Genomic DNA, 22,278 nt, shown 5'->3' with positions numbered 1-22,278 from the left:
CGAATGTGAGCATTTGCCCACTCAAGTCGGTTACGATGACGAACTGGAGTCAGGTCGAGACCCCGATGAGGACGACGAGCATGCAGATGAGCTTCCCTGAGACGGTTTCTGACAGTTTGTGCAGAAATTCTTTGGTTATGCAAACCGATTGTTTCAGCAGCTGTCCGAGTGGCTGGTCTCAGACGATCTTGGAGGTGAACATGCTGGATGTGGAGGTCCTGGGCTGGTGTGGTTACACATGGTCTGCGGTTGTGAGGCTGGTTGGATGTTCTGCCAAATTCTCTGAAACGCCTTTGGAGACGGCTTATGGTAGAGAAATGAACATTCAATACATGAGCAACAGCTCTGGTTGACATTCCTGCTGTCAGCATGCCAACTGCACACTCCCTCAAATCTTGCGACATCTGTGGCATTGTGCTGTGTGATAAAACTGCACCTTTCAGAGTGGCCTTTTATTGTGGACAGTCTAAGGCACACCTGTGCACTAATCATGGTGTCTAATCAGCATCTTGATATGGCACACCTGTGAGGTGGGATGGATTATCTCAGCAAAGGAGAAGTGCTCACTATCACAGATTTAGACTGGTTTGTGAATAATATTTGAGGGAAATGGTGATATTGTGTATGTGGAAAAAGTTTTAGATCTTTGAGTTCATCTCATACAAAATGGGAGCAAAACCAAAAGTGTTGCGTTTATATTTTTGTTGAGTGTATGTAACAGTGTTGTTTTGTGATATATCTACTTTGTTAGTCACATAATTTAGCAATTTTTATATCCTGTCATTGCTATGCTGATGACACTCTGGTATATAATTAAATCACGACATGCCAGTGCCATCATTAAAATTACACTTAAATATTTAAATGACTGCAATAAACAGCCAGTTAAAAAAGTCTCAGAGTATGTCTGGAATTTATTATTTAAATATAAAATAACTACATTTTTAAGAATGATGTAATGCATGCCTGTCTCCAAAACTTTCTTTTCCTTAAACACCAGTATAAACAGTTATTTCTCTGAAATTATTTCCACTTTGGTTCTGCATAAGTGAAAAGTTGTGTGAGATTTGTAATGACAGTTGAACCTCTCTATTGTTGTGCAATACAATAAATGCATTACAAGCTTATTATTTTTTGTATGTTTTTTTGTGCATCAGGTCAGTTTATAAGCCTATTTGTACAAAGCGTAGACATTTAAAGAGACATTCAGAAGACAGACCATTGTTGGAGCGTAGCGCTCTGGCAGAGATGCCATTGGTCCCTATCGGGTGGTGAACTCCTGCTCCATCCACGGCCCCTGCCTCCCCAGGCTGCTTCAAAAGCTCTGTCAAAGTCCTGGTGGGTCAAAGGAAAAACACATTTTTGCAGTTTGGTGGTCTTGTCCTGGGAAAAAAGCAACAACCTGGAAATAACTTTAAAGATAAAGTGACATTCTCACACACACACACACACACACACACACACACACACACACACACACACACACACACACACACACACACACACACACACACACACACACACACACACACGCACACACACACACACACACCACACACACACTATGGGTGAGATTCTAAAAAATATAAAGATTTCAGATGGGTGGAATGTGAAAACATAGTGAATAAAACACATTTTAAGGAGATCATTTGTCTTTAAAAACCAAAAACGCAAAATTTCACAGAATTCTAATCATGTACAGAATACAGACAAACAAGCTCAACCCTTCATGTCTGCTAAATTGGGTGATCCCAGTTATCACGCACATGGAAGGTCATCTGTTTTTAGTGAATTCTGTATTAAACAAGTGTTACAACCCCAATTCCAATAAAGCTGGGATGTTGTGTGAAATGTAAATACAAACAGAATACAATGATTTACAAATCTTCTTCAACCTATATTCAATTGAATACACCACAAAGACAAGATATTTACTATCCAAACTGAAAAACTTTATTGTTTTTGTGCAAATATTTGCTCATTTTGAAATGGATGTCGGCAACACATTTCAAAAATTTGGGACAGTGGTATGTTTTTCACTGTTACATCATTTTTCCTTCTAACAACACTCAATAAGCATTTGGGAACTGAGGACACTAATTGTGAGTGTCATGATTGGGTATAAAAGGAGCATCCCCAAAAGGCCCAGCCATTCACAAGCAAAGATGGGGCAAGGATCAGCACTTTGTGAACAACTGCATGAAAAAATAGTCCAACAGTTTACAAATACAGTGTTTCTCAACGTTCAATTGCAAGAAATATAGGGATTCCATCATCTACCACCTACCATCAAGTCCATCATTATAATATAATCAGACGATTCATAGAACCTGGAGAACTTTCTACATGTAAGCGGCAAAGCTGAAAAACAACATTGAATGCCTGTGATCTTCGATCCTTCAGGTGGCACTGCATTAAAAACTGACATCATTATGTAAAGGATCTTACCACGTGGGCTCAGGAACACTTCAGAAAACCATTGTCAGTTAACACAGTTCGTCGCTACATCGACAAGTGCAAGTTAAAACTATACCATGCAAAGTGAAAGCCATACATCAACAACATCCAGAAATGCCGCTGCCTTCTCTGGGCCCGAGCTCAATTGAAATGGACAGACACAAAGTGGAAAAGTGTGCTGTGGCCTGATGAGTCCACATTTGTTTTTGGAAATCATGGACGTCTTGTCCTCTGGACAAAAGAGGAAAAAGTCCATCCAGATTGTTACCAATGAAAAGTTCAAAAGCCAGCATCTGTGATGGTATGGGGTGTGTGTTAATGCCCATGGCATAGGCAACTACACATCTGTGAAAGCACCATCAATGAATCCAGGTTTTGGAGCAACACATGCTGCCATCCAAGCAATGTCTTTTACAGGGTCGTCCCTGCTTATTTCAGCAAGACAATGCCAAGCCACATTCTGCACGTGTTACAACAGCGTAGCTTCATAGTAAAAGAATGCGGGTACTAGACGGGCCTGCCTGCAGTCCAGACCTGTCTCCCATTGAAAATGTGTGGTGCATTATGAAGGGTAAAGTATGACAACGGAGACCCTAGACTGTTGAACAACTGAAGCCATACATCAAGCAAGAATGGGAAAGAATTCCACCTACAAAGCTTCAACAATTAGTGTCCTCAGTTCCCAAACACTTATTGAGTGTTGTTAGAAGGAAAGGTGATGTAACACAGTGGTAAATGTGTTGCAGGCATCCATTTCAAAATGAGCAAATATTTGCACAAAAACAATAAAATTTAACAGTTGAACATTAAATATCTTGTCTTTGTGGTGTTTTCAATTGAATATAGGTTGAAGAAGATTTGCAAATCATTGTATTCTGTTTTATTTACATTTTACACAACATCCCAACTTCACTGGAATTGGGGTTGTACATCCAAAACATTATTTTGTGGAAAAGACTGGTATTCACTGTACTTGCATCGGCATTCAGCTGAGCATTTGATGTTTAAAGGGGTCTGCTGTGATACCAAGCATCACGGGATGTCTTAAACACAGCAGCTGGAAAACTGTCTTTCCTGGAAAAATGTATCTGACTATTGCTAAGCTGACTGGCACTGCTGAAAAAGCTGCCACGGCCTTGAAATAATGTAGGTTGTCTTCATGAAAAATGTAAGCAAAATGTAAAATGTAAGAAAACTAATGCACAATATTTCATACATATCCCACGTATGTCAGCCTGCAAGTGGTGATGACATCAATAGAAACAAGATGGTGGATTTTCCATGTGTCCTCCCTCCCCCAAAAACAAAATGCACAAATTAGACTTATTATTGTTATTATTGCTGCTCAGAGGTGTCAAGTAACGAAGTACAAATACTTCGTTACTGTACTTAAGTACACTTTTTAGGTATCTATACTTTACTCCTTTACTTAAAGGAAACTTAAAGGAACAAACGTATTCATCAATGAACATCTGACCAAAAGAAACGCAGACATCGCCAGGAAAGCTCGTTTCTTAAAAAAGCAGGGAAAAATTCAACAGACATGGACATCCAACTGCAAAACATTCATCAAACTGAACGGAACACCAGAACAAGTGAAGGTTATGGTAATCAGGAACATCGAGGAACTGAACAAATAGGATCAATAAGGTATGAGGACACAAACACATCACAACACCATGACACAGACCAGAGGAACCTATTCATCTACTACATCATCTACATCTGGAGACAAGAAGGATATAACTCAAAGGATTGCTGATCATGGAAAAAGTAGAACTGAGAACATTTAAATACACAGACCACAATGTACTGGACTTGGAGCACGATATAGACCCGGACAATAATTTCTTCTCAAATATCAATGACAGTTGTTGCTATTATACAGATGAACAGTTTAATCGGATCATTAAAACGGATAACAAATTATCAATAGTCCATTTCAACAGCAGAAGTCTGTATGCAAACTTTAACAACATTAAAGAATATTTAAGTCAATTTAAAAAAATATTTAACATAATTGCTATATCAGAAACATGGATCAATGAAGATAAAGGAATGGATTTTGAACCAATCGAAGCAGTGGTTCGCAGATTGAAGCAATGCTTCGACCTATTGTTTCGTTTATTCTTTCTTTCTTTCGCTTAATTTTCCTCCGCTAAAACCCTAAAGAGCATACTCCTGTGAGTATTATTTACCTTTTCTATGTTAAACCGACCTGTTATGGTCTTCTGAAACAGTTGATAGATGTATTTTATAACTTAAAAACAGGAGCGACGCTAACGCGTTAGCATGTCTATGGCATTTTCAATGTTAAAAGTTAGCTTGAAGCAGTTCCAGCTGTCTTCACGTTTGGGTGCATTTGTTTTCAAATTGTAATATTTCTTAAATTTATTTTGTTTATATATTAATAATCTAATGATTATTATATACAATTTCAGAGAAAGAGACAAAACCTGAATAGGACGGCCTTGTCAGAGGACAAGTTGGGACATGCCTATCTCGGCTTTCAGTGGCTTACCAGTCGAGTGAGTATAAGAGAAATTGTGGAGAGCTGGGCATGTCCCAACTTGTCCTCTGACACTCCAAAATGGAGGTGTTCTTTGTCTCGCTCCATCAGCGAATCCGTCGTGACGCGCAAAGCCTTTGCGCGGCTTTCCATGACAAAATCTCTTGTTAAAAGTGAAATCTGCCGGAAAATGGCTAACTGTGATAACCAGAGCAATTGCACACGATGGTCCCGGATCCATACAGCCATCCGTTTAGAAATGATCTGGTGGTTTCTGCCTGTCGATTGCGGCTCGGAGCGCAGTGCGCTGTGCGCCATTGTGGGCCGTCCTTAAAGCAGTAGTAACACTCCTTAATCTCTGTGAAGCCCATAAAATTTTCACCGAAAGCCATGTGAATTTTCTGAATGGTTTCCAGCTGACTGTCTCTAACAGTTTCTGAAAAAATTCTGATGGAACAAAGCCCAAATCATTCCGCCATTTCCTCGCAATGAAAAAACGATGAGAGGGGTGGACCAGTGCTCACTGAAAGCCTGCCCACAGACGAATGACGCAACCGACAGGCGTGAAAAAACTCACGCATGCGCATGAAGGTTCAAGCTTGGCTGACGTAAAAACATATGAATCAAATCCATATATTTTTTGCATAAAATAAAAAGGTTGGATACTTTTCTCACAGACCTCGTATAAGAAAATGGAATTTGACATCAATATCATTTTCATTAATCAATTAAGAGAATTTCTATTCAAAAAGTGATTTTCAGTAAGTCATTCAACATGGTGGCCATCTTGGAAAATGGCCACCATCTTGAACTTTCAAGAGGCCAGTTGACCAGATATGCCAAGTAATATCAATCAATCAATCAATCAATCAATTTTTTTTATATAGCGCCAAATCACAACAAACAGTTGCCCCAAGGCGCTTTATATTGTAAGGCAAGGCCATACAATAATTATGTAAAACCCCAACGGTCAAAACGACCCCCTGTGAGCAAGCACTTGGCTACAGTGGGAAGGAAAAACTCCCTTTTAACAGGAAGAAACCTCCAGCAGAACCAGGCTCAGGGAGGGGCAGTCTTCTGCTGGGACTGGTTGGGGCTGAGGGAGAGAACCAGGAAAAAGACATGCTGTGGAGGGGAGCAGAGATCGATCACTAATGATTAAAAGCAGAGTGGTGCATACAGAGCAAAAAGAGAAAGAAACAGTGCATCATGGGAACCCCCCAGCAGTCTACGTCTATAGCAGCATAACTAAGGGATGGTTCAGGGTCACCTGATCCAGCCCTAACTATAAGCTTTAGCAAAAAGGAAAGTTTTAAGCCTAATCATAAAAGTAGAGAGGGTGTCTGTCTTCCTGATCTGAATTGGGAGCTGGTTCCACAGGAGAGGAGCCTGAAAGCTGAAGGCTCTGCCTCCCATTCTACTCTTACAAACCCTAGGAACTACAAGTAAGCCTGCAGTCTGAGAGCGAAGCGCTCTATTGGGGTGATATGGTACTACGAGGTCCCTAAGATAAGATGGGACCTGATTATTCAAAACCTTATAAGTAAGAAGAAGAATTTTAAATTCTATTCTAGAATTAACAGGAAGCCAATGAAGAGAGGCCAATATGGGTGAGATATGCTCTCTCCTTCTAGTCCCCGTTAGTACTCTAGCTGCAGCATTTTGAATTAACTGAAGGCTTTTTAGGGAACTTTTAGGACAACCTGATAATAATGAATTACAATAGTCCAGCCTAGAGGAAATAAATGCATGAATTAGTTTTTCAGCATCACTCTGAGACAAGACCTTTCTAATTTTAGAGATATTGCGTAAATGCAAAAAAGCAGTCCTACATATTTGTTTAATATGCGCTTTGAATGACATATCCTGATCAAAAATGACTCCAAGATTTCTCACAGTATTACTAGAGGTCAGGGTAATGCCATCCAGAGTAAGGATCTGGTTAGACACCATGTTTCTAAGATTTGTGGGGCCAAGTACAATAACTTCAGTTTTATCTGAGTTTAAAAGCAGGAAATTAGAGGTCATCCATGTCTTTATGTCTGTAAGACAATCCTGCAGTTTAGCTAATTGGTGTGTGTCCTCTGGCTTCATGGATAGATAAAGCTGGGTATCATCTGCATAACAATGAAAATTTAAGCAATACCGTCTAATAATACTGCCTAAGGGAAGCATGTATAAAGTGAATAAAATTGGTCCTAGCACAGAACCTTGTGGAACTCCATAATTAACTTTAGTCTGTGAAGAAGATTCCCCATTTACATGAACAAATTGTAATCTATTAGACAAATATGATTCAAACCACCGCAGCGCAGTGCCTTTAATACCTATGGCATGCTCTAATCTCTGTAATAAAATTTTATGGTCAACAGTATCAAAAGCAGCACTGAGGTCTAACAGAACAAGCACAGAGATGAGTCCACTGTCCGAGGCCATAAGAAGATCATTTGTAACCTTCACTAATGCTGTTTCTGTACTATGATGAATTCTAAAACCTGACTGAAACTCTTCAAATAGACCATTCCTCTGCAGATGATCAGTTAGCTGTTTTACAACTACCCTTTCAAGAATTTTTGAGAGAAAAGGAAGGTTGGAGATTGGCCTATAATTAGCTAAGATAGCTGGGTCAAGTGATGGCTTTTTAAGTAATGGTTTAATTACTGCCACCTTAAAAGCCTGTGGTACATAGCCAACTAACAAAGATAGATTGATCATATTTAAGATCGAAGCATTAAATAATGGTAGGGCTTCCTTGAGCAGCCTGGTAGGAATGGGGTCTAATAAACATGTTGATGGTTTGGATGAAGTAACTAATGAAAATAACTCAGACAGGAACAATCGGAGAGAAAGAGTCTAACCAAATACCGGCATCACTGAAAGCAGCCAAAGATAACGATACGTCTTTGGGATGGTTATGAGTAATTTTGTTCTCTAATAGTTAATATTGTGGTTAGCAAAGAAAGTCATGAAGTCATACTAGCTAAAGTTAATGGAATACTCAGCTCAATAGAGCTCTGACTCTTGTCAGCCTGGCTACAGTGCTGAAAAGAAACCTGGGGTTGTTCTTATTTGTCTTCAATTAGTGATGAGTAGAAAGATGTCCTAGCTTATACGGAGGGCTTTTTATAGAGCAACAGACTCTTTTTCCAGGGCTAAGTGAAGATCTTCTAAATTAGTGAGACACCATTTCCTCTCCAACTTACGGGTTATCTGCTTTAAGCTACGAGTTTGTGAGTTATACCATGGAGTCAGGCACTTCTGATTTTAAAGCTCTCTTTTTTTCAGAGGAGCTACAGCATCCAAAGTTGTCTTCAATGAGGATGTAAAACTATGACGAGATACTCTATCTCACTTACAGAGTTTAGGGTAGCTACTCTGCACTGTGTTATTATTGGCATATAGAGAACATAATTAAGGAATCAATCCTTAACCCTAGTTACGTGCTTTCTGAAAGACCTTCTAGTGTAATGAAACTTATTCCCCCACTGCTGGGTAGTCCCATCAGAGTAAATGTAATGTTATTAAGAAATGATCAGACAGAAGGGAGTTTTCAGGGAATACGGTTAAGTTTTCAATTCCATACCATAAGTCAGAACAAGATCTAAGATATGATAAAGTGGTGGGTGGACTCATTTACATTTTGAGCAAAGCCAATAGAGTCTAATAATAGATTAATGCAGTGTGAGGCTGTCATTCTCAGCATCTGTGTGGATGTTAAATCGCCCACTATCATTATCTTATCTGAGCTAAGCACTAAGTCAGACAAAAGGTCTGAAAATTCACAGAGAAACCACAGTAACGACCAGGTGGCGATAGATAATAACAAATAAAACTGGTTTTTTGGGGACTTCCAATTTGGATGGCAAGGACTAAGAGTCCAAGCTTTTCAAATGAATTAAGCTCTGTCTGGGTTTTGATTAATTAATAAGCTGGAATGGAAGATTGCTGTGCTAATCCTCCGCCTCGGCCCATGCTACGAGCATTCTGACAGTTAGTGTGACTCGGGGGTGTTGACTCATTTAAACTAACATATTCATCCTGCTGTAACCAGGTTTCTGTAAGGCAGAATAAATCAATATGTTGATCAATTATTATATCATTTACCAACAGGGACTTAGAAGAGAGAGACCTAATGTTTAATAGACCACATTTAACTGTTTTAGTCTGTGGTGCAGTTGAAGGTGCTATATTATTTTTCTTTTTGAATTTTTATGCTTAAATAGATTTTTGCTGGTTATTGGTGGTCTGGGAGCAGACACCGTCCTCTACTGGGATGGGGTAATGAGGGGATGGCAGGGGGAGAGAAGAAGCTGCAGAGAGGTGTGGTAAGACTACACTCTGCTTCCTGGTCCCAACCCTGGATAGTCACGGTTTGAGGATTTAAGAAAATTGGCCAGATTTCTAGAAATGAGAGCTGCTCCATCCAAAGTGGGATGGAATGCCGTCTCTCCTAACAAGACCAGGTTTCCCCAGAAGCTTTGCCAATTATCTATGAAGCCCACCTCATTTTTTGGACACCACTCAGACAGCCAGCAATTCAAGGAGAACATGCTGCTAAACATGTCACTCCCGGTCCGATTGGGGAGGTATCGTGAGATATCGTGAGAATTACCACACCAAATTTATTGCTTGTAACACCAAATGAGTTGTTTCCTCATTATCTGCTCCACTCGTTGGTCGCGGTTAGGGCTATTGCTAACAACGTTTTCATATGATTAGGGTTGTCAAAAAAATTAACTTCACATTTGTTTTCAGTTGTGACATTGAAAAAGGCTTAAGCGGTCCTATAAAGATAAATTGATTCATCTGTAGTATAGATACTGTATATATGTCGTCTTTCATTTGTCTTCCACTGCTTTCGTCCTCTCTCGTGTTCTTAGCGGTAATGAAGCGAGCAGAGTATCTCTGCCACTTTCACAATTCCCCTCTCCCTCTGCCTCTCTTTACTTTCGTGCCTTCCAGAATGCATTTTTATTTTTAAGACTTGTTCTCCCCTTCACTGATCTCCCTGGACACATTTCTTTCATTGCCTCGTCTTTTAATCCTTTCGGTCTTATCTTCTTAACTTTCTCTCTCTCACTCTATCCGCCCTCCTGCTATCACTCTTTCTTTTTGTCGCTACGAGCCCTCTGGCTTCCTTATCTTCATCTCTTTTTTGTTTTCTTTCAGTCACTCTTTCAACAATGTGTCTCCTCTGCCTCACCCTTGGACATTTTTCTTTTCTTTGCCTTTCTCAGCCTTTCTTCTCTTCCACTCCCACTGTTTTTCCCCCCTGTAAGAAAACTATTGTCAAACTTTTCTAACTTGCAATGTGGACAACTCTGGAAAGGAGGAGAGTTTTGGAATTTAATTTTCAATGCTTGTTTGTCCTTTAAGTCACTTAAGAGTCAAGAGTCCATCTTTCAGGAATGAAAAACCATCATTGGTGATTCTAACGTGCAGATGTCACTTGATAGACAGTTACATTGCAAAACGGTAGGCAAGCTAGGCATTTATGTAGGATTCTGAATGAGCAGGGGGCCCTCAAGAACATTTGACTATTTCAGATTACATAGCCAACGCCAACAACAATTTTGTGAGAACCCCCTTAAATTATGCAACTGGTCATGTCCTGAGAAGACAGCAAAGACATGTCCCTGAAACCTCCCAGAGCGAGCACCATGCAACTAGCTTGCTGCCAAATGCATCTTAATTTTGGAGCAACAAAATACAAACATCACAAAGTGCACTTACTTAAAAACAAAGAAATAAAGTGTATGTATGTATATGTGTGTGTGTGTAAATTAGGGAATAACCCCCTTGTGTCTGATGATTTGCGGACGTTAATGCTGGATTTTACGGTTGCGAATTGACTTTTACTGGCGACACGTTACATTCTAATCCAATTCCAACGTTTGCACGGGTTATTTTTCTATGAGTAATTCGGTCGCGAATCGTTGTGAAAGGGTGTGGTCGGCTCGTCAAAGCTTAACGTGCAGCAGCGTCTTCATGCCAAACTGGAAATTCTGTGAGCAGACCCACAGATTTCTCCATCTCATCAGCTGCATTGAGTTAAATCCATGATAAATCCATCAGTCCATCCAGTTAAATCCATAAATCCACACAGTTCGGCGTCGTCCTCGCTGCACTACTTTCTGTCACTCTCACGTGACAGCGCAATTATTTAGATCTGAGTAGCAGCGCACGGCACACTCTCAACGCATGCCACTAGCTCTAATGAGAGCGCCGTGCTGAGCAGTGTGTGCGCGCGGTCCACAGAGGTCAATAAAGCAACTCATTAACTCATTATTAACCTCTTTGGCGCAGTCAGGGCATGGACTAATACATTAAATGTGAAACAGTTTTAATATTTTCCACCATTTCTGCAATATTTTATGGTCTGAAATCTCACACGATTAACCAATCGGATTTGAGGAAAAAACGTAATTGGATTAGAATATATTTTATATAATGCTCAAAAAACTTAAGAAACACTTTGAAAACACATCAGATCTCAAGAGGAAAAACAATCATAATACAATAACATGCTTTTGGAGGGCGGTATGCATTTTCTGAGTCCCTCCGTCCATGCCGTTGCCCGCAATGACAGATATTCGCCCGAGTTAGATGACTTTTGGGCGACTGGGCATGGATGTCGGGACAAATGCATGTTATTTGCATTTCCTTCATCCTCCAGGAACTGCCTGCACACTCTCGACACATGAGGCTGGGCATTGTCGTGCACCAGGAGGAACCCAGGACCCACTGCACCAGCGTGGGGTCTGACAATGGGTTCAAAGATTTCATCCAGATACCTACTAGCAGTGAGGGTGCCGTTGTCTAGTCTGTGGAGGTCTGTGGATCCTTCCAGGGTTATGGTTCCCCAGACTATCACTGACTCACCACCAAACTGGTCATGCTGGATGATGTTGCAGGCAGAATAACATTCTTCACAGCGTCTCCAGACCCTTTTACGTCATCACATGTGCTCTGGTTGAACCTGATCTAATCTGTGAAAAGCACATGGCGCCAGTGGTAGACCCGCCAATTCTGGTGTTCTGTGGCAAATGGCAATTGAGCTCCACAGTGCCACCCAGTGAGCACAGGGCCCACAACAGGACATCGGGCCCTCAGGCCACCCTCATGAAGTCTGTTTCTGATAGTTTGGTCAGAGACAGTAACACCAGTAGCCTGCTGGTGTGGTCATTTTGTGGGGCTCTGGCAGTGCTCATCCTGTTCCTCCTTGCACAAATGAGCAGATACGGTTCCTACTGATGGGTTAAGAACCTTCTATGGCCCTGAACAACTCTCCAAGCGTAGCTGCCTGTCTCCTGGAATCTCCTCCATGCTCTTGAGACTGTGCTGGGAGACACAGCAAACCTTCTGGTAATGTCACGTACTGATGAGCCATTCTGGAGAACTTGGACTTGTGCAGCCTCTGTAAGGTTCAAGTACCACACCATGCTACCAGTAGTGACACTGACCCGAGTCAAATACAAAACTAGTGAAAAAACAGTCAGAAAAGATGAGGAGGGAAAAAATGTCAGTGGCCTCCACTTGTAAAAACCATTCCTCTTCTGAGGTTCTTCTATGTGACACTTTCTGTGCACTAAACTGGTTATTCATGAAACCTGCCCCTCAAGGTAAGCAAAGTTACTGTTGACTTATTCTTATTTATCATGGAAAATTAATGTATACATTAAACAAAGAATCTTATGGGAGACATTCGTATCAAACTGAATCGAACCATTAAATAATAAAGAGTATCATTCCTGTATTATACGAGGTCTATTAGAAAAGTATCCAACCTTATTATTTTTTTCAAAAACCATATGGATTTGAATCATGTGTGATTGCGCCAGACAAGTTTGAACCCTCGTGCGCATGCGTGAGTTTTTCCACGCCTGTCGGTTGCCTCATTCGCCTGTGAGCAGGCTTTGAGTGAGGAGTGGTCCAGTCCCCTCGTTGGATTTTCATTGTCAGGAAATGGCGGAATGATTTTGGCTTTTTTTTTTCCATCAGAATCTTTTCAGAAACTGTTAGAGACTGGCAGCTGGAAACCATTCGAAAAATTTATCTGGCTTTCGGTGAAAATGTTACGGGCTTGGTAGAGAATAAGGAGTGTTACTGTCACTTTTAAGAACGGCCCCCAGTGGCTGTGGGGCGCGCCGACAGGCTGAACGACCATTTCATTTCTAAACGGATGGCTGTCTGGATCCGTGACCATCGTGTGCCATTTCTCTGGTTATCACAAGAGCTGGACATCAACCATTTTTTGGCAGATTTCACTTTTAACAAGAGATTTTGTCATGGAAAGCAGAGCGGAGGCTTCACGCGTCACGATGGATTCGCTACTGGAGCGAGACAAAACCACCTCCGTTTTGGTCTCACAGGACGGCTTTGAGATGGCGTTCAGACAGCTGTTGGTGGTCTTTGCATCGACTGATTATCCGAGAAATTGTGGATGTGCCTGGACATGCCAGAACATGTCCCATGAGGCTTCATCACGGCGTTGCTGTGCGCCATGCGGCACCGCCACAACGCGCGAAGCCTCCACTCCTCTTTCCATGACAAAAACTCCTGTAACAGTGGAATGTGCCGTTCATTTCCAAACTGGACGCTGTGTTTTATCTGGGACGTTGTCTGACTAGCACAGGAATTGTGAAAAGACTTGGACATCAGCACTTTTTCGGCACATTGAGACAGACGTGCGGAGGAATTCCGCGCGTCGCGGCGGTGCCGCATGGTGCACAGCAACGCCGTGATGAAGCCTCACGGGACATGTTCTGGCATGTCCAGGCACATCCACAATTTCTCGGATAATCACTGACTCCAAGATTTCTCACAGTATTACTAGAGGTCAGGGTAATGCCATCCAGAGTAAGGATCTGGTTAGACACCATGTTTCTAAGATTTGTGGGGCCAAGTACAATAACTTCAGTTTTATCTGAATTTAAAAGCAGGAAATTAGAGGTCATCCATGTCTTTATGTCTGTAAGACATTCCTGCAGTTTAACTAATTGGTGTGTGTCCTCTGGCTTCATGGATAGATAAAGCTCGGTAACATCTGCGTAACAATGAAGATTTAACCAATGCTTTCTAATAATACTGCCTAAGGGAAGCATGTATAAAGTGAATAAAATTGGTCCTAGCACAGAACCTTGTGGAACTCCATAATTAACCTTAGTCTGTGAAGAAGACTCTCCATTTACATGAACAAATTGTAATCTATTAGAAAATATGATTCAAACCACCGCAGCGCAGTGCCTTTAATACCTATGGCATGCTCTAATCTCTGTAATAAAAATTTTATAGTCAACAGTATCAAAAGCAGCACTGAGATCTAACAGGACAAGCACAGAGATGAGTCCACTGTCTGAGGCCATAAGAAGATCATTTGTAACCTTCACTAATGCTGTTTCTGTACTATGATGAATTCTAAAACCTGACTGAAACTCTTCAAATAGACCATTCCTCTGCAGATGATCAGTTAGCTGTTTTACAACTACCCTTTCAAGAATTTTTGAGAGAAAAGGAAGGTTGGAGATTGGCCTATAATTAGCTAAGATAGCTGGGTCAAGTGATGGCTTTTTAAGTAATGGTTTAATTACTGCCACCTTAAAAGCCTGTGGTACATAGCCAACTAATAAAGATAGATTGATCATATTTAAGATCGAAGCATTAATTAATGGTAGGGCTTCCTTGAGCAGCCTGGTAGGAATGGGGTCTAATAGACATGTTGATGGTTTGGAGGAAGTAACTAATGAAAATAACTCAGACAGAACAATCGGAGAGAAAGAGTCTAACCAAATACCAGCATTACTGAAAGCAGCCAAAGATAACGATATGTCTTTGGGATGGTTATGAGTAATTTTTTCTCTAATAGTTAAAATTTTATTAGCAAAGAAAGTCATGAAGTCATTACCAGTTAAAGTTAAAGGAATACTCGGCTCAATAGAGCTCTGACTCTTTGTCAGCCTGGCTACAGTGCTGAAAAGAAACCTGGGGTTGTTCTTATTTTCTTCAATTAGTGATGAGTAGTAAATTGTCCTAGCTTTACGGAGGGCTTTTTTTTATTATAGAGCAACAGACTCTTTTTCCAGGCTAAGTGAAGATCTTCTAAATTAGTGAGATGCCATTTCCTGTCCAACTTACGGGTTATCTGCTTTAAGCTGCGAGTTTGTGAGTTATACCACTGAGTCAGGCACTTCTGATTTAAGGCTCTCTTTTTCAGAGGAGCTACAGCATCCAAAGTTGTGCTCAATGAGGATGTAAAACTATTGACGAGATAATCTATCTCACTCACAGAGTTTAGGTAGCTACTATGCACTGTGTTGGTATATGGCATTGGAGAACATAACAAAGAAGGAATCATATCCTTAAACCTAGTTACAGCGCTTTCCAAAAGACGTCTACTGTAATGAAACTTATTCCCCACTGCTGGGTAGTCCATTAAAGTAAATGTAAATGTTATTAAGACATGATCAGACAGAAGGGGGTTTTCAGGGAATACTGTTAAGTCTTCAATTTCCATACCATAAGTCAGAACAAGATCTAAAGTATGGTTAAAGTGGTGGGTGGACTCATTTACATTTTGAGCGAAGCCAATTGAGTCTAATAATAGATTAAATGCAGTGTTGAGGCTGTCATTCTCAGCATCTATGTGGATGTTAAAATCACCCACTATAATTATCTTATCTGAGCTAAGCACTAAGTCAGACAAAAGGTCTGAAAATTCACAGAGAAACTCACAGTAACGACCAGGTGGACGATAGATAACAGCAAATAAAACTGGTTTTTGGGACTTCCAATTTGGATGGACAAGACTAAGAGTCAAGCTTTCAAATGAATTAAAGCTCTGTCTGGGTTTTTGATTAATTAATAAGCTGGAGTGGAAAATTTGCTGCTAATCCTCCCCCTCGGCCCGTGCTACGAGCATTCTGACAGTTAGTGTGACTCGGGGGTGTTGACTCATTTAAACTTTCGGTAAGGCAGAATAAATCAATATGTTGATCAATTATTATATCATTTACTAACAGGGACTCAGGGACTCTTTTTGAATTTTTATGCTTAAATAGATTTTTACTGGTTGTTGGTGGTCTGGGAGCAGGCATCATCTCTACGGGGATGGGGTATTGGGGGATGGCAGGGGGAGAGAAGCTGCAGAGAAGTGTGTAAGACTACAACTCTGCTTCCTGGTCCCAACCCTGGATATTCATGGTTTGGAAGGTTTAATAAAATTGGCCAGATTTCTAGAAATGAGAGCTGCTCCATCCAAAGTGGGATGGATGCTGTCTCTCCTAACAAAACCAGGTTTTCCCCAGAAGCTTTGCCAATTATCTATGAAGCCCATCTCATTTTTTGGACACCACTCAGACAGCCAGCAATTCAAGGAGAACATGCGGCTAAACATGTCACTCCCGGTCCGATTGGGGAGGGGCCCAGAGAAAACTACAGAGTCCGACATTGCTTTTGCAAAGTTACACACCGATTCAATATTAATTTTATATATATATATATATATATATATATATATATATATATATATATATATATATATATATATATATATATATATATATATATATATATGTATATACATGACAAAAACTCCTGTAACAGTGGAATGTGCCGTTCATTTCTAAACTGGACGCTGTCTTGATCCGGTATGTCATCTGACTAGCACAGGAATTATGAAAAGACATGGACATCAGCACTTTTTTGGCACAGATGTGCGGAGGAGTTCCGCGCGTCGCGGTGGAGCCGCATGGCGCAAAACAACGCTGTGATGAAGCCTCACAGGACATGTTGGGGCATGTCCAGATCATGCTCAATTTTTCAGATAATCACACGACTGAAAAGCAACCGACAGCCGTCTGAAATCCACCTGAAAGCTGTCCTGTGAGAGCAACATGGAGGTGGTTTTGTGCCGCATAATGAACGGCTCCGTGGCGCATCCCTCCACTTTTCTTTCCATGAAAAAATCTCCTGTAACAGTGGAATGTGCCAAAAAAGTGCTGATGTCCACGCCTTCTGCCTTTTTGTGAAAGTCAGAAGACGTCCCGGATCAACAAAGCCTTCACGTTGGAAATGATCTGGTTGTTCCAGCGGGGTTGGAGCCTGTCGATCGGCGCTCGGAGCACGGCGTGCTCTCAGCAGTTGTGGGTGGTCTTTAAACTGTCTGGATCACTCCTTAATCTGTGTAATCCCCATAAAATCATCCCTGAAAGCCATATTAATTTTCCGAACGGTGTCCACCTGGAGGTCTCTCACAGTTTCTGGAAAACAATTGATGCAGCAAAGCTCCAAATTGTTCAGACATTTATTCGCAATAAAAAATAAAAAAACGACAGAGGGGTGGACCAGTGCTCACACAAAGCCTGCTCACAGGCGATTGACACAACCGACAGGCGTGAAAAAACTCACGCATGCGCACGAAGGTTCAAGCTTGGCTGATGCAATCACACGTGATTCAAATCCATATGGTTTTTGAAAAAAATAAAAAGGTTGGATACTTTTCTCACAGACCTCATATATATATATATATATATATATATATATATATATATATATATATATATATATATATATATATATATATATATGCACTCATCAAAAATATAAACGCAACACTTTTGGTTTTGCTACCATTTTGTATGAGATGAACTCAAAGATCTAAAACTTTTTCCACATACACAATATCACCATTTCCCTCAAATATTGTTCACAAACCAGTCGAAATCTGTGATAGTGAGCACTTCTCCTTTGCTGAGATAATCCATCCCACCTCACAGGTGTGCCATATCAAGATGCTGATTAGACACCATGATTAGTGCATAGGTGTGCCTTAGACTGTCCACAATAAAAGGCCACTCTGAAAGGTGCAGTTTTATCACACAGCACAATGCCACAGATGTTGCAAGATTTGAGGGAGCGTGCAATTGGCATGCTGACAGCAGGAATGTCAACCAGAGCTGTTGCTCATGTATTGAATGTTCATGTCTCTATCATAAGCCATCTCCAAAGGCGTTTCAGAGAATTTGGCAGTACATCCAACCAGCCTCACAACCGCAGACCACGTGTAACCACACCAGCCCAGGACCTCCACATCCAGCATGTTCACCTCCAAGATTGTCTGAGACCAGCCACCCGGACAGCTGCTGGAACAGTCGGTTTGCATAACCAAAGAATTTCTGCACAAACTGTCAGAAACCATCTCAGGGTAGCTCATCTGCATGCTCGTCGTCCTCATCAGGGTCTCAACCTGACTCCAGTTCGTCGTTGTAACCGACTTGAGTGGGCAAATGCTCACATTTGCTGGCGTTTGGCACGTTGGAGAGGTGTTCTCTTCACGGATGATGCGAAGGAGATGTGTTGCACTGCATGAGGCAAATGGTGGTCACACCAGATACTGACTGGTATCCCCCCCCCAATAAAACAAAACTGCACCTTTCAGAGTGGCCTTTTATTGTGGGCAGTCTAAGAAAAAAGTTGATTGAGTTGATTGATTGATCTTGATATGGCACACCTGTGAGGTGGGATGGATTATCTCAGCAAAGGAGAAGTGCTCACTATCACAGATTTCGACTGGTTTGTGAACAATATTTGAGGGAAATGGTGATATTGTGTATGTGGAAAAGTTTTAGATCTTTGAGTTCATCTCATACAAAATGGGAGCAAAACTAAAACTGCTGCGCTTATATTTTTGTTGAGTATATATATATATATATATATGGATGATGTTGCAGACACACACACACACATATATATATACAAGGTCTGTCAATAAAGTAACGGTCCTTTTTAATTTTTTTCAAAAACTATATGGATTTCATTCATATGTTTTTACGTCAGACATGCTTGAACCCTCGTGCGCATGCGTGAGTTTTTCCACGCCTCTCGGTGACGTCATTCGCCTGTGAGCACGCCTTGGGAAGGAGTGGTCCCGCCCCCTCGTCGGATTTTCATTGTCTGGAAATGGCGGAATGAAAACGACTTTTTTTCCATCAGAATTTTTTCAGAAGCTGTTAGAGACTGGCACCTGGAAACCATTCAAAAAATTTATCTGGCTTTCGGTGAAAATCTTACGTGCTTCACAGAGAATAAGGTCTGTTACTACAGCTTTAAGGACCCCTTTAAGGACGGTCGGACCATTACTTTATTGACAGACCTCGTATATATATACACGAGGTCTGTATATATATATATATATATATATATACACACATTAAAACAGTTATGACCATTCCCATACTACAAGTGATAAACATTTTTACTACAGAAGATTTTTCAGCCTAAATGTCATGAAAAAGTTAAAAACTGTTTCTTAGTCATAATAACTAAATGTGGAAAAATTGAGACATTCATTTGAAATGTATTAGTTTCCAAACAGTGTGTTGGTATTGTGGAAGTGGACTGGACCAGTGGGACATCGGTGTCTGAAACAGCAGAGGCTTTAGTGTCCAAAGGAAATAACAGGCAGAATTATTGATCAGAGTTTGATGATATGACACTGTAAGAAATATGGTCAAAGACTGAAAAACATAAAAAGGTCAGCATTGTGATTGTTACTGATGATGTATCGGTTCAGAGACTTCACTGTGTATGTTTATATAGAAAATGATACCGTAGGTATAATATTGTTGCAGGTGTGTGAATGTTGTACACATATCGGCCATAAGACTCAGTTATCTTTTAAAAAATGGATTTTGTCCCTCTGAGTGAAAGTGAACACCGGCTAATGAGGAGATATTTTTCCAAACTGTGCAGACAGCTGAATCAGTCTCATGTGGTTTGGAGGAATGTCTGGAAACCTCCACAGAAACATCTCTGGGCAATCTGACAGGTTTGTAGCTCAGAGCTTTGGCCCCACTGAGACTAATAAATGCTGCAAAAAGCTACAAGTGCTTCTTGCCACCTCCCAGTGGTACGCCATCACTGTTTAATATATACAGAGGTGTCCAAAAGTTTTAAACACCACAAAAATTTGACACCAATGTATTTGTGATGTCCTAGCAACTGCATTCTAACATATTCCCCAACAAAACATCAAGAGACCGCTACAAATTAAATGGAAAATTAATTATGTTTCTGAACTGCTTTTCCTTTTGATGCAGTCAGTCAACATACTTTAGAATGATGTCTCACATTCACCCATTCACACACACAGATGGCAGGGTGCTGCCATGCAAGTTGCTCAAATGCACAGTTGGCCCAACTTGCTCAAAGGCATCTTAGTGAGTTTCCTGTCTGGTGGGGAATAGAATCTGGGATCCTCCGGCCGTAAGCCTGCTTCTGTAATCGCCAGGCCACCACCTCCCTAATACACGTTTTGGAGCTTTCAACACCTATATAAGTACGTCCTATATAGGCATTGAGGCCCACTGGTGCCAGTAATTGTCCCTAGATACTGGAATGTGTCCATCACAGGTTGCTAACTATCCAATATTCTTTTCACACAATGATTGTCCACCTCTCACCATATCGTGTGTCTGTTTCATTTGTCTGTCCTGATACGAGTCCATCTGTTTGACCACTGTTTGGACCTGTAGCACCACAAATGAAAGAAATTACTTTCCTTCAGGAAAAGCTTATATTGTGGGTCCTGCACTTGGGTTCAACTACCTGTTTTCCTGAATCTATTTTTGGGAAAGAATGGAGTTCCATTGCTCCAACCAAGAGTTCCAAACACTTGGAGAATCAATGCCCATGCACAATGAAGGTGCTCAGGCTAGACTGTGCAGACCTTCTTTGTTAATTTTTTCTTTAATTTGTGACCCATCTGCATGTGACAGTCTAGACTAAAACAAAACAAAAAAAAATTCTGCACCCCTCCTCCCTCATCATATAGTAAGTGAATCACTTTTTGCTGTCACAATGGGTGTGTTTCTATTCCACAGCTCTCTACAGATGATTGCAGGAGCCTATAACTAAACATGTAACTGAACACGGAGGAATAACGTTGCAATTTCAAACTGGGATGCTGTATAATTGTGTCTAACAATATTTTCCACCCACAGTTGTGCCACTGGTCCAGCCTACACATACACACTAAAACATAAGCCACACTTGGGCTTGTATGCACATTGCACATGCCAAACAAAGGATGCGCATTAATACAATAAAAGTGGTCGTTCATTCTCTCTCTTATGCACAAACATGCACATGTCCACTGGTCTCCAAACTGAGTCCAGAGAACTGAAGCCACACAGGAGTGACTCACCCTTTAATTCTCATGGGTGCTAATTTAGAGAGGTTAGAGTGGGTGGGAATTATGTGTGTGGTGGTTTAAAATGTTTTAGTTAAAAAAAAAAAAAGCCATTTCCAACCGAGAGTGTTAAAATGATCATGGCTGGTGTTGAATGTGACTTTATGACCATGCAGAGATTCTTTAATCTCTGTTCTCTGTCCCTCGTTTTGCTTTTATTTAGGCACTTGATGCCACCTTGTACAAAATTGTGATGCAGTGAGTCTTCGAAATGATGAGTCTTCTAAATGATGAGCCTGAATGGTATCTCACTGGGCTGCGACAGCTTGCGACCAGCATTTGCGAGGGATTTCGTAAGACTTTGCATGACATTTCCTGGGTGGCGCCATCCCCTTGCATGAGCTGCAGGGTGCCGCTCAAGTTACACTTGAATTTTGAACACTTAGACATTGGCAGGGCGACAAAGCTCCAATCTAAGTGCTCACAGAGCCGTCGCAGGTGTCAGGAAGCCCTCTGATTGTAGTCTTCAGGACTCATAATAGACAAAAGGCTTTGTTATTGTTATTTATTATTATTTTATTATTGCTTGACTTCATTATTATTAACAGGGCTGTTACTGGATACTGTCTGGGGAATGTCCACAGTGTCTATTCACATGGATAATAGCAGGATAATATCATAATAATACCAGCTGAGCACTTTGTGTGCAACGTGGTGTTTGTACCGCTTAAGTGAAATACCAACTGCGAATTTGTTGCTCATTTGTGTGTTTGGTCACTAATTCGCATCTCCAACTATTTTCCAACAGTTGTGCCCAGTGAGATGCTGGTGTAAAATGAATGAATGCCTTCAAGTGTTTTAATTTTACAATCTGTGTTTTATAAATATAATTTTTGACTTTTTTTAAACAACAATAGGATGAATGATTTAATATGGAATTGTACATATTTGCATACAGTACGTGGTGACATTACAGCCTGAAATCAGAAAAAAACTGGGATGGTTAAAAAAAATGCAAAAAGCAAAAAATAAAAGTGATTATGATATTTATTTTGACTTTCATTTAATTGCAGACAATATGAACCCAGGATATTTCATGTTTTGTGTGGTCAGCTTCATTTACATC

The 22,278-nt window shown here is 40.8% G+C and overlaps 1 protein-coding gene across 1 annotated transcript in view; it reads right to left on the bottom strand.

Annotated features, from left to right (window-relative positions):
* LOC117528137 (protein shisa-8) overlaps positions 1-22,278 on the bottom strand; it is a 232,229-nt gene that overhangs the window by 130,803 nt on the left and 79,148 nt on the right. The window contains exon 2 of the mRNA XM_034190710.1: positions 1,220-1,335. Within this exon, the coding sequence (XP_034046601.1) occupies positions 1,220-1,335 (116 nt within the window). The remainder of the gene's footprint in view (positions 1-1,219; positions 1,336-22,278) is intronic.

This window comes from Thalassophryne amazonica, chromosome 16 (genome assembly GCF_902500255.1).
Source record: "Thalassophryne amazonica chromosome 16, fThaAma1.1, whole genome shotgun sequence".
Taxonomy (NCBI): domain Eukaryota; kingdom Metazoa; phylum Chordata; class Actinopteri; order Batrachoidiformes; family Batrachoididae; genus Thalassophryne; species Thalassophryne amazonica.
This window is presented reverse-complemented; position numbering and strand designations above follow the sequence as displayed.